The sequence below is a fragment of the Abramis brama genome (assembly GCF_963993115.1).
Source record: "Abramis brama genome assembly, chromosome: 6".
NCBI classification, from domain to species: Eukaryota; Metazoa; Chordata; class Actinopteri; order Cypriniformes; family Leuciscidae; genus Abramis; species Abramis brama.
The window spans coordinates 39,009,073-39,023,048 of NC_139968.1; the positions used below are offsets into that span (position 1 = coordinate 39,009,073).

Consider the following 13,976-nt stretch of genomic DNA (forward strand, 5'->3'; position numbering starts at 1 on the left):
AGTTGCCAGGGTAACTGAGTTTGAACTATTTTAAGTTTGCTTTATGAAACAGAATCCACCGACAATAAGTCTGACTAACCGAAATAAGCCTGGCTTATACTCCAATCTTGTTTTATAGAACAGCCTCCAGGTGTGTTTAATTAGGGTTGAAGCTAAACTCTGCAGGGCTGTGGCCCTCCAGGAACTGAGTTTGACACCCCTGATGTAGCCTATATTTCACACTAATAATTTTTATAAAATAAATATATAAAACATAATATAAAATAAATATATTGCTAATTTAACTAAAGTTGAAAAACATTCTGATCTTTCTGACATCTGAGGGGTATTGCACAAAAGTAGAATTAAGAAAGCCAGGATAACAGAACAGTCGCGGCTTGACCTAGTTTAATCAGTGCATCCTGGCTTAATCCGTTGCACGTTTGCTGAGCCAGGATGAGAACGCGCGGATATGTCAAGCCAGGTGTATATAGTGTCACGATGTGACAAAGTATATGGAACCTATTTTTGCTGAGAAGTGTTTCCGGTGGGACACTTATGGGTGAAACTCCGTCCACAGGCCTGTGTGTACGTCTGTCGCCATGACAACCTGAACAGATTGGCAACAGGTGTGGGGAATTTACCCAGAGAGTCTGGAAGAAACCCCGCCAGCATTTGAGAGGATAAAAAGCAGGAGAGAGAGGTGGTTGGTGTTGGTTCTTTCTCCCCCGTGAGAAGTTGTTTTATTGGGCGGTTGCAGTTATTTGAGGACGGGCGAACGAAGAGGAGAGTGTGAGCTGATGAGAGACAGGAGGACAACAGAGGGAGAGTGAAATACCCCGTTTGCATTGGAGAAGAGCTAAGTAACTGAGAACTGAGTCTCGTAATTGCATGTGTTTGACACTGAATTGGATGTGGCTGGGAGTGTTTGGATCACGATCATAAATATCACTGAGTGGATTGTATGGATTCATTACCGGTCTTTTATCTCTCTCTCCATTAAAAATGGTGATGTGAACTCTGCTTGTGTATGTGAAGAAAAATATCCTAAAGCATCCCCAGCAGTATTGATGATCTCGGCCCCCCTCGCACAGAGACCCAAGGGTGAGTGCTGGCTTTAAATTGCACTTTGTGAAGTGAGTTTGCAGTGCCTAAAGATTGACGTTTCCCCCACATTATATGCTAGAAGTGGAATTGCTGTGTGTGTGGAAGATACATTCCCTTTGCCGTGCACTCTCCCTGTGCTATGCTGGTCTACTGTCAATAGTGAGTTCTGTGTCATTGATCTGTTCTAACTGTGTGGATGTTGAAGAATTATCATCTGGAATTTGAATTAACCCCTCTGTTTGAGCTAATAGGAGAGGAGATGCCCTGTTGAAGTGTTCGCGGTCTGTCTCAGTAGAAACCCCGTTCAGCCCGCTGACTTTGAGTCTGCTGTATTCCTGTAACGCAGCCGTATTGTGAGAGATGCTCGCTCCCCTCTATGCATATGAACTGTGTACCTTGTGTGAAGCATCCTTCTGTCTGTTTCAGTAGAAGTCCCGTGCAGCCTGTCGACTTCGAATCTGCTGTATCTTGGTAGCCCATCTGTGTTGGGAGGAGTGACTGTTCTTCGTCACGAACGTGAGGCTGGTATGCTCTGTCTGAAATATCCATTCTGTCTGTCTCAGTCGAAGCCCCGTTCAGCCCGCTGACTTTGAGTCTGCTGTATTCCTGCAACGCAGCCGTATTGTGAGAAGTGCTCGCTCCCTTCTATGCATATGAACTGTATACCTTGTGTGAAGCATCCTTCTGTCCGTTTCAGTAGAAGCCCCGTGCAGCCTATCGACTTCATAGTTATATACACTTTATAGTTATTGATCCAGTGAAGTGGAACTAGAATTTGGGAAGATAACCACAGTGTGTGCTACTGATGCCAAATAAAATGCATGTACACATGAAAAAGTTATATAGCCTACATTATCCTTTATTAAGGGATGGGCTAAATCAAAACTAAATTAACTGAAATAATTTGCAATGTATTGTTCTCTAACAAGTCTACCATTTCTGTTATCTGGGAATATGGCAGCATTGTCCCAATCAACATCCAAAGCAACTCTGGGATCCCTTTCTTTTCTTAGGCTGGCAATATTGTGCAGCACTGTGCAGGCAACAGTCACGTCACATGCTCTGTCTGGGGAGACCCTCAGGTGGTGCAGGCACTGAAATCGTGATTTCAGGAGGCCAAAGGTCATTTCAATTCGAGCCCTGGTTTTGGCATGGGCATGGTTGTAAGCTTGCTGTGCTGGGGTTTGGGGGTCTGTAAGGGGAGTCATCAGAAATGTCTCACAGGCATAACCTTTGTCCCCCAGCAGCACACCAGAGAACTCACCTGTGAATACAAAACATAATTCTTACAAGTACTGTACTCTTGATGTTCAAGGTGCTTAAAAAAAAAATGGGGTGGCTTACCTAGAGAGAGTCTCTGGTAAATTCTACTGGCCCGAAAGATTCTGGAGTCATGGACTGAGCCAGGCCACTTTGCCTCTAAATTTGTGATAAGACAGTCAGCATCACAGATCATCTGTAAAAATATATAGCCTATTAAGGTCATTTAATGCACAGAATAATTATGTAGCTGACAGTAACCCTAACTCATTCTTACCTGAACATTGACACTGTGGAAAGATTTCCTGTTCACATAATCACCCTCATGTGCCCCTGAGGGGCGTTGGATACGAATATGGGTGCAATCCACTGTACCAATTACATTAGGAAAAGCTGTAACACAAAATAATGAGTGTCATACTGTGACTGTGCTAATGTAACATTTTGTAGTAATCTGTTATTATTCGTGTTACCTGCAATCTTGTAGAACTCCTCCTTGATGTGGATGAATCTTCTGTGGCCAGGGAAGGTGATAAATATGTGCACAAGAGATTTCAATGCCAGACTTACATTTCTTATTGTGCGGCAAATAGTGGCTTTATTGAGGTTTTCTGCATCACCGACAGAATACAGAAACATGCCACTTGCAAAGAATCGCAGTGCTACGCAGACCATCTGTGGGACAATGAGAGCATGGCTCCGTGCTGTCCTGTGCTGTATGTTTGGACCCAGCAGCCTACACAAATATCTGATGCCATCACTTGAGAATCTGTACCTCTCAGTCAGATATTCGTCTGAAAAGGCCAATGGGTCTGCCTTATCTCGGAAGACTCTTTCATGCCTGAATGCTCGTCTGAGTATTAAAACTTCCTCATCAACTACATCATCCAACAAAGGGCAAGCCATTGTGAATAGTAAACACACAAATCTTTAGTCTATATATACTACATATTGACCTCGTTACGGACTTAATTGAAACCACATTTGCAACTTCATGAGCCATTTCTTACCTCATCAACTGCAATAAAATATAATATATTGATATTTTTTATCATTCAACAGTACATTTCTACTCTATACTTGCATATATAGATATACTTAGTCTATATTCTATTTCTCATATTGTATAGTATAGTTATTTTGCACTGTGTTGGCATTCATTGTGGACAGCAAAGTAATAATTGCTCAGGAAAATCTGCTTTATAAAATAACTAAATATACTAAATAACTAAATAACTAAAATAACAGTACGCATAATTAGATGAATGACAGTATATCTAGTTTTTTAATGCAGGACCATTAAATGACTAAAACACATTAATATGTAGTAGGATTTAGGGAGGAACTAGCCGATAAATCACTAGGATTAATCTTAGCCTGGTTGTTAGCTTGCTCCGGAGCAGGCTAGCTGCAAAGTGTAAATCTCCATAGTAACTTAATGTAGATTAATTTAGCCTCCCTTCATGCAACCGAGTCAGGGCTAAATTCAGCCAGGATAACTGGAAAATCCCAGCTTAATCCCTTATCTTGCTTTTGTGCAATACCCCCCAGGATGTGTGTGTGTGTGTGTGTGTGTGTGTGTGTACTCAGCTCCCTCTCTTCCGTGTGTGTGTGTGTACTTAGCTCCCTCCCTTCCACCCTTCCTCCCACCCTCCGTCCCACCCTCCGCATTCCAGAGCACAGTGGAAGTGAGAAAAAGAGGTTTTCTATTATCTTGCTAATTTAAAGTAACCGTATGTAAGAAATGTATTTCAATTAATCATAAAATGGCCCTGATATGTCACTAGACATTAAGAAATCATGTTAATTTCAAATACCACTGACAACAGTAGTCCGGCCAGGATACTGTCATTTAAAAAGTGATGTTGCAGCCCTCAACTGGGGCCTATACCATGAAGGTAGCTGAACAAACTCGGGGTTACAGGATTAGTTTTGAGTTGACAAAACCAAACCGATGCAATCAGGCTTTATTGGTACCATGATGCAGCTCATCGACTTTCTCTGTCAACTCAGGCTTTGATCCTTAAGCTATGATTACTCCACGCGCGCGTGCACATAAAAGAGTGACGTCGACACTGAACAACCAATCGCGGGTAAAGCGAGAGCAATATATTTTTCCGCGGAGGAGCAAGAGATAATCATTCAGAATTACGATGAATTTAAATATGTATTTCAAGCTCGAAACAATACGGTCTGCTGCCAAAGCAAGAGAAGACTGTTGGAGAAAGATTGCTGATTGTTAATGTGTAAGTTAAACAAATAGCCTACGTTCTATATTTATGTAAAATTATGTATATGTAGCCTATATGTGTAATATAGCATATAGCCTATTTTTATAATATATAAAAAATGTGCATGTATGTACTAAGAGATTAATATTCATTGGGTTTTTTTTTTTGTTTTTTTTGTTTTGTTTTTTTAGATGCAACCCCAACTCCAAATATTCTTGGCAGCAGATAAAGACAAAATATAAAAATATAATTCAAAGTGGTGAGTATTTACCACAACCTTTTATTATTTTTGTGAACATTTTATCACAAACACTTGTTTGCCGCAAACAGAAATGGAGTTAAATTCAGAAACCCAGAATACACTGGCAGAGGAGTTGGCTCTGAGTAGGCAATAAGGGAATCTGACCCTGGTGCTGGCTCCTCTAAGCAAGTAACACTGGGTACGTGTGCAATACATTACTACTTTTAAGTTTTAAATATGGCTGACTGTATGTTCTGCAGGGAAATACAGTGTCCCTGTTGAAGCCAGCACATATACACACAGAGGTCAGTGTGCAGCAGACAGAACACCAAACATAACAGTTATGCTTTACATTGGCCTACTTTTATATATTAAGGTGGAGGAAATGAAGACACTCTGTCTGTGTGTTCTCAGACAGTAGCTGATGTGAATGCACTGGGCTTTTTTTATGGCAAACATTTGAATGTGTGGCATAAAAAGGGACTGGCCCTTACACATCTCTTTTATTGTAGGATTTTTCATAACCTGCCCCAGAAACTGAGGCCTCTACCTCAATGGCCTTCAGAAGAAATGTGAACAAGGTAAGAATTTAAAACCCTTGACATAAATTACAATCAGTCCTGTGTTTGTAGGAAGTCAAGGAACTTTTTGTGATTTGATGAGCCTCCAGAAAACTTGTAAAGATCATGTTTGTGGTGGAATTATGTTTCAGGTGGAAACCGACTCAGTCAGGGCCCTGTACAAAAGGAGTCTTGAACTAGACTGCACACTAAAGGAGACTTGAACTAGACTGTTCACTAAAGGAGCTGGACTGTGAGCTGAGGAGGCTCCAAAAAAAAGAAAAAAAATTAGAGATCAAACAGCTGGATAAAACTGATCTCAGTATGTGAACTTATTTAACCAAGTAACACTTTAGCATGAATATTTATTAATGCAACTTTATCTTGCTCTCTTTCTCCCTCCCATCCCACAAAACCAATAAAACAGTGTGAGACCTCTCTGCAGTTTCAATGTGCTTTTATTAAGTGTAATTGTCACCTAGTGACCAACGTTAAATAAAATAAATCAATCAAATCAGGTCCCAGCCACAGAAACAAAACAGACAGTCAATGTGTGGATACAACAAATAGTCTTTATTAGGACAGCAAGCACTAACTAGAAATCGTATTACGTAGGGGAAAGAGTTCACTAAAATGATGTCTCTGAAGCCATTTGGAGGTTCGGTGGCTTCACGACAGTTCGCTCCAGCTGTCCTCCCTCCAAAAAGTCAAGCGGACACGTCCAGAAGGTCACGGCAGTCGTCCGACCCACAGGAGAAAGTTATTGTACTCTCGGCAGCAAACAGCAAACGCTGAGGGGGATTCCGGTGTAAGCAAGGCAGTCTTCACAGCAACACTGGGCCCAGGAGCCAAGATGGATAATCCAGAGGCTAGAAGAGAGCACCAAAAATGACCACCAACATCACAGATAGGTCAACTTTTACACTGTAGTTCGATAAAATATAATTACGGCCCTTCAGGCAGCATTAGAGAGCGTTGAAGGAGATTCGAGGATAGCCACAGTCTTCAGGAAAATGCCAGCCACTGGAACCATAAGATAGGTATTGCTGAGGCTAAAAGCAAACGACCACAATGAACACCAACACCACAGAAAATGGACACACATTCAAAAAAAAAAAAAACAGTAAGAGCATGAATTCGACGTGTTAAATTCTTTATGTGCAGCTCAAGAAGTTCACAAAGATAAGACATTCCTTCCGCGGAAAATCTGTATCTTTCATACAAATTACTATCAGGAAAGGCAAGGGGATTTTGTCTGGCTAAAAACTCTTTCTTTATGAAGTGCTCGTCTAACAATTTGCGCTGAGATGTCCACCGGATTTGGAAGAAAAGGTGAAGTCATTGTAACAGACACTGGGAATAAGTTACGTCACCTATATGTTTCTTTGCTCTCAGCTGATTGGTCAAACTTCAGTCTGAGATCTTGAATCCAGAACATAACCTGCCCCGGAGCAGGTTAGCCGTGCAGCGTAAGATACCATGGCAACGAACACCGATTAAAGCCGAGCTACTTTCATAGTACCTAAAACCCAGGGTTGGCGGAAACTAAGCTGAAACATAGCTGGCTAGCACCTAATCCGGCTTCATGGTACAGGCCCCTGATGTTGATGTTGTCATGTTTTGTTTTGGCCTGATGCGCCACCCTCCACCTATCTACCAATCACAAAGTCAGTGTTTCGGCATCCGGGTTGCCAGCTCTGCTCTAGTTACGACAGCTGCAGCTACAAACACGCCGGATAAAAAATGTCTAACGTTACGAAACCTAAAAGACCTCGTTATGAATCCGAAATACATAGTAACAAAGTCCGAAATAAAACAAGGATTTGTATAGGACATGCCTTTGAAAGATGGAGACGGCTGAAAACGGAGAAGAATTTGAAGACAGACGCCATGCAACGTTGCTAATTTTCTCATGGACAGGTAAGATTCATCTATGTTTGGCTAACTTGTACTAAATGTAAATGGACATTTCAAATATTCATGACAGTCGAACAAAGTTATGCATGTTCATGCAAAGTAATGTTGCGTTAGCGGATATATGGAGGAGGTGGGTCATCGAATTGAAAAGGCAAGGAATTGTTTTGGAAATAAAAACAGCGTGTCGTCATTGCTAACATTAGCAATGCATTATCAGAGCCCGTTTCTCTGTCATTATGCTGAGACGCTGAGGAAAACAACATTAGCACACCCGAGCGTACATCTTTATGATTATATTTGGCTAATCGCAAGTAGTAACATTTTTGCAATACATAATTACTTCGCAAAACATCTCTCATGAAGCATAAACATAATTAACAGAAAGAAAAATTACTGTGAAGTCTCGTCACTTGCCATTGGAAGCTCCTTGTAGCAGCCTATGTTCCTGCTGGAGTCAGGGGGGAGGGGATACACCGCTCTACAGTAATTTGAAAGTGATTGTAGTACCAGTTTTGGCCACAATCTTACGGTTCCTTTGACTAAAGTTGAAAAACATTCTGTTCTTTAAAAGAATATAATTGAAATGATTATAAAATAAATATCTTGCTAAAAATCTACTGAACCAATAATTTTAGTATAGATAAACAAAACAATAAATAAAATCATCTTACATTGAAGTTGAAGTAGCTCCTAACTATGGAAGCCTGTTTCTGCCACGCTGAGTAAAAAAAAAAAAGATTCTTTAAAGCTACAATATGCAAGAATTTTTTTTTTTTCGCTAGAGGGCGCTACATTCCAAACAACAACAACAACGGCGTAGCTTGATGACGATGTGAAGGAGCGTGGAATGATGGGAACTGTTGTTTTAAATTCCACCGTGGATGTAAATCAGTCAGACGGGAATCGAAAAATTTCGTGCATGAAAGGGGTTAAAGTTCTATTTTTATAAATGGTGCGTTTAATGACATGCTTTTTGTGGCGAGGGGGGCGTGGTTCAGCGCGATCTGTAACGGGAGAGAGAGAGAAACGAGACGAGCGGGACGCAAGTAGGTCAAGTGCAAATGACGAACACCTGTCTTATTGCTGCATTATTGGCGTGGAGAGACCGCTTATATGCCGCGCTGGAACGAGAGAGAGACTGGAGAGAAAATTGGACACAGAGAAAGAAAACCGGTGGATCCGAGCTCTCATTTTTGAACTGTTTTGTGCCGTCGCGGTTGCCACGGTGAATGCGCGTTGTCCGCGACTTTTGTTTGTTTTGTTTTATTTTAATAAAGTCCCAGTCACTCCGATCCCTGTCTTCTTCCTTCCTGACTCTTGAACCTTATCACACTTTTATTTCATTAAAAAAAAATTAACAGCAATAAAAGTAAGGTTTAATACTACATTGGTTATCATAGATGTTACTGTATGTCGAATTCATTGTTGTGATTACGCTGCGCAATTTTGCGTGTTCTAAACAAAAGTACATTCGAACATACCCACATCATTTGCCAAGATACTGATTAATCTTTATGTATAACACATGCTATATTTATTTACATTGCCATAAACACCAGATAAACAATGTCAATAAACTAACGTTAAACACAAATCTAAAGCAATAATACTTCCCTTACATAAACATAACTGAATGCTACATGTGGAAAATATAAAATTAAGCATGCTTTGTCGAAAGAACCAGCTGCAATCGGTAAAGAATAATTGTGTTCCATAACGACAGCACGAAACAAGCTAACGTTTGTTGCTTGATAGACGCTACAACTACAACTTCCGCATTTGTCCAGGACTCCACGCAGTACGAGCGGAAACCGAGGGTAACGCGGATATGACACAATTGACTGGCGACTCCCAGCTCCCCCCTGCTCTAACGCCCCGTTTCCTTGGTTAAAATCGCAATTTTCTCACGATTTAAAAATAGTTGGAAACATTTGGGATATTGTAAGTAATCAACTTAACAAAATATATAACACTATGGCCTTGAGATTTTGGGATATTTTAATGCAAAATTCTTACATATTGTACCTTTAAGTCATAATAATGAGAAACTTTCTCATAATATGACTTAACATTTCATAATAATGAGAAACTTTCTCGTAATAATGAGAAACTTTCTCATAATAATGACTTAATATCTCAAAATAATGAGAAACTTTCTCGTAATGACTTAAAGGTTGTCTAAGCGATCCCGGGAGACGTTTCTTCTTGTTGACATTCGAATTATTGTCAAACAAAACATAAGCTACTATCAATGAAGTGGAGTCTACGTTTTTTAATCAGTTTTATTTTGATAAACATGACACAATATAACATCGCAACTACATGAAAAGAGTGTTTACTGTTATAAAAAACTGATTTGTGCACTTTAGAGAAACTAAAGGTGTTTGAATAAACACGCAACACACGTGATCGTTGTCATGCAGTGAATCCGGCCAATCGTGAAACAGCTGTGTCGTCATCAGCCCTCCTGCAGCCGCTCTTGAGAAGCTGCGCTGGCTGAGTTCTCCGGCTACTCTCGAATCGCTCTCGCAGTACTTTGATGGCACACGTCACAGTCACGTGGCGTCTGCGCTGGATCAAGTAGGACAAAATTTCTAACCGGCATGCACTGCTTCAAGTCAGCCTCCGATCGGTCTGCGCAGAGCTGCATGAAGTCGAACAAGCCTAATGACTTAAGCCACGCATGTGCAATGTGCACATGCGTTCAGCAAGTGTTAGGGGTAAACAGTTTAAGACCCATGGACCAAATGTTTGAAAGAAGACCCGGAGTCAGAATTATAAAAAATTGAAGAAAAGTTTTACTGAAGATAGTTTGCAGTTTCATCAGCAGAAGTTCAGCTTCAAGACTCACACAGGAGTTCGTAGGCCGCCTCTCTTACAGTTACACAGATCACAACAGTTATACCATTTCCAAGGTCTAATGCCTGGTTCAGATTACACGATTTTTTTGTCTTATGCGATAGTCACTGTGTCAGATTACACGATTTTGACTCCTAAAATCTTGTCGTGTCGTGGACAAGAACCATGTCAGACTACACGTTTCTTCCAGACCAGTCATCACGTGCCGTCTTTGAAGAAGCGCGTGAAGGCGAAACTAGTAGCGCCTGACTTCCGGAAACGAACGTAAACAAACGATGGATGAAGCGTCGATTTTCGTATTGGCTGTCTTGTGTTCAGAAAAAGAAAAGAAAAGAAAGAAAACCCGACAATGGACACGTTCCTGGATTGCACGAAGAGGACAGTATGGACTGTCAATCCTTCAAAGAGAACTTGAGGTGAAATATATTTTTTTATATAACGTTAGGCCTATATTTGTACTTTTAGCCAGTAGTAAAAGTAATATAAATGTTGCTAGCTTGCCACAACAATACGATATTTCAAAAACAGACTGTAAACAATTATTTGTTCACCAATTTAATTAAATACTTCTAATGTTCAGAAGTAACCATTTATTGTTATGCCGTCACATGGGTTATTGAGCCTTTAACAATAAAAAAAAAAATCGGTTTAATGCCTTTGATCGATTCATAACACCATGCCATGCTCTATAGACTATATATTGCAATACCATTTCCATGGCATATATAATTTTTTTAATTGTTTTGAAGTTTTGCCTTATGTGTGAAGGTTTTATAAGTTAAACATTGCTATGGGTAAAGCCCTGAAAAAAAAAAGGCTGATGTTTTTTTTGTTCTTGTTTTTTACACTGAAGGACAGTGACAGGAAGGGTTTTCGTGATCTGCTTAGGATGGATGTGGAGGATTTCAGCTACTTGCTTGGCAAAGTTACACCATTTATCCAAAGAAGGGACACAAAACTCAGAAGAGCAATCAGTGCGAGAATGAGGCTGTCACTTACCCTACGATTCCTTGCTACCGGTAAAAAGTACTTTTAAAAAAAATTATATGACCCTGGTTTCACTGACAAAATTTAATCTAGTCCGGTAGTCCCAGACTAAAATGCAAGTTTGAGCTGTTTAAACAAAGTAATTTGCACTGACTTACCTTAAAATATGTCAGTGACATTTTTTAAGATAAAGATAATGTTTTTAAGGAAAGTTTATAAAAGCTATTTAAATGCTCCATCTCATTTAATGCCTAATTTGTGCTTAATCTTGCTATATCTGTAAATCCAGGCCATGGTACATTATAAACCTTATACATGCTTCCTTCCACAGGAGAGACGTTTAGATCTCTTTGCTTCCATTACCGGATCGGCCGTAGTACTATCAGTGAGATAGTAATGGAGACTTGTCAAGCCTTGTATGGCGTCTTAAAGGAGGATCATTTAAAGGTAAGTCATTTGATGTAAATAACAGACGTACATTTCAAGACAGTGGGTTTACACAAAGAGAAGCCTTTACTGAATAATTCCCAAAACGAAGCGTTTTAACCAGAGTTATGGATATGTTTTTGATTTATAATAAGTTGACTTTTTTATTAAGCATAACCTCTGTAGAAATGAGAGAAAATTACATGTATTAATTATATATGGTGTTTATTTTTTTCAGACTCCTACAACAGAGGCAGAGTGGAGAGAGGTGGCTATGGGATTTGAAACCAAATGGCAGTTTCCTAATTGCTTAGGAGCTATAGATGGAAAGCACATCTATATCCAACCACCTGCAAACTCTGGAAGTACATATCACAACTACAAGTCTAGATTTTCAGTTGTACTCATGGCAGTAGTCGACGCAGATTACAAATTTATTTATGCCAATGTTGGCGTACAAGGAAGAGTGTCAGATGGAGGAATATTTGGTCAGTCAGACCTCCGAGCTGCCATGGACAGACATCTGCTAAATGTCCCACCCCCAGAGCCACTACCAGGGAGCAACATATCTTCACCCTATGCATTTGTTGGTGATGAAGCTTTCCCTCTCCGAATCGATCTGATGAAGCCATACCCCTTCCGAAATCTGGACCATGGGCAGCGAATATTTAACTACAGGCTATCAAGGGCAAGGCGTACAGTAGAAAACACGTTTGGAATTTTAGCCAATAAACTCCGTGTCTTTCTTTCCAACATTGCACTGGAGCCTGAGAAAGTAACAACAGTTACACTGGCTGCACTCTGTGTGCACAACTTCCTGAGGAAGAAGGCATCTGATGTGTACCTGCCTTCAACCTTTGCAGATGTGGAAGATTTCCAATCACAACATGGTTCCTGGAGCTTGGAGAATGGATGGAGAACTCCCCTCTGTGGCAGCAAGCAGTGCACGGAATGCCACGACTGTCGCCAAAAATCAGAGAGACAGTTTAAAAGCATATTTTCTTTCACCAGCTGGATCTGTTTCCTGGCAGGAAAATATGATTTAAACATGGACACCAACTGATTAAATCTTTTTATATTAACCATTTTGTGATTAAAATGTGATTCTGCCATTAATTACTCTCCCTCATGTTGTTCCAAACCTGTAAAAACTTTATTCATCTTCAGAATACAAATTAAGATATTTTGAATATCTTAATTTGTGTTCCAAAGATGACAAAGGGGCTTGTGGGTCTGGAACGACATGAGGGTGAGTAATTAATGACAGAATCACATTTTTGGGTGAACTAACCCTTAACATTTTACTAAAGTTTTACTAAAGTTTTCACCCTTTGTTTTGATTGTATATTATACTAATAGTTACATAACACTAACCCTTTAAAGGCTTAATTATATGTGTTATTAAACATGTTTGAATTTGTAATGGTTAAAATTAATATGAAATACGCTTAAAAAAATACACAAGATGCATTTTCTTTAGTAAATTTTTTTATTGAAATCAAATAAGACTTGTCTTGACTCATTTCAAACGTCTTACATTTTGAACAAAGGGACAATTACTCACAAAAATGAACCCTTTTAAAATGTGCAAATATTACAGAACAGATTAAACATTAACCACTTTCAAAATGTCCAAAAAAAAAAAAAAACTTTTAAGATACAATGTGACTGCACCATCACTTACTTACCAATCAGTACTTACACCCCATTTATGTCCTGGTCATATGCCTCTTCTACTGCCCTGAGATAGCTCACTGGAGGTCAGTGGTGTAGTCTACGTGATACGCAGGTATACGCCGTATACCCACTAGAAAAGGCCAAGGATTTGCGTATACCCACTTAAAAAAAGCGTGAGGATACGTATCAACTTCGTTTTGTGTCAGAACTTTCACACTTTCATTCATAAATTCATCCCGTCTGTGTTTGCGAATCGCGGAATCCAGTCACAAATGGAACGTGCTGTATAAAGCAGAACGTCACGGAATTTGGCTATTTTTGAATGAATAAATCAAAAGTAGCTGCTGTACAATGAATAAAATCTCGATATGGACTAGTGTCTATGCATATTAAAGCTAAAAGAGACTGCAATTGTTCTACGCGTCTCTGGGAATGAGCGCTCAGTGTGTGCTCCACTACACACACACACACACACACACGGAAGCACGCGTGACTCACGCTCGTGGTGTTTTCAGCGTTTCACTGTATTGAGATGATGTAAGCTACACATGTGCATTTCATCGCAGAGCTGCTATCACTTGATGAGAATTTCACCATTTCATTTGATAAAACTATCGCCATTCATTCGTTTCATATACACATAGAAACTGAAATGTCTTTACGACAACCTGTCAAAATAAGTTCTGTATAACTTGTAGAAATTATAACAGAAATATATTACTATTGCACAGA

At 39.8% G+C, this 13,976-nt stretch overlaps 1 protein-coding gene across 1 annotated transcript; it reads right to left on the reverse strand.

Annotated features, from left to right (window-relative positions):
- Positions 1 to 501: 501 nt before the first annotated feature.
- Positions 502 to 3,252, reverse strand: LOC311085928 (putative nuclease HARBI1; the record flags this gene model as incomplete). The annotated part of the gene is made up of 5 exons (XM_084118546.1): positions 502 to 776; positions 2,021 to 2,350; positions 2,431 to 2,542; positions 2,624 to 2,739; positions 2,820 to 3,252. 5 exons carry the CDS (start codon positions 3,250 to 3,252, stop codon positions 502 to 504), a joined length of 1,266 nt encoding a protein of 421 aa, XP_083974672.1.
- Positions 3,253 to 13,976: the final 10,724 nt, after the last annotated feature.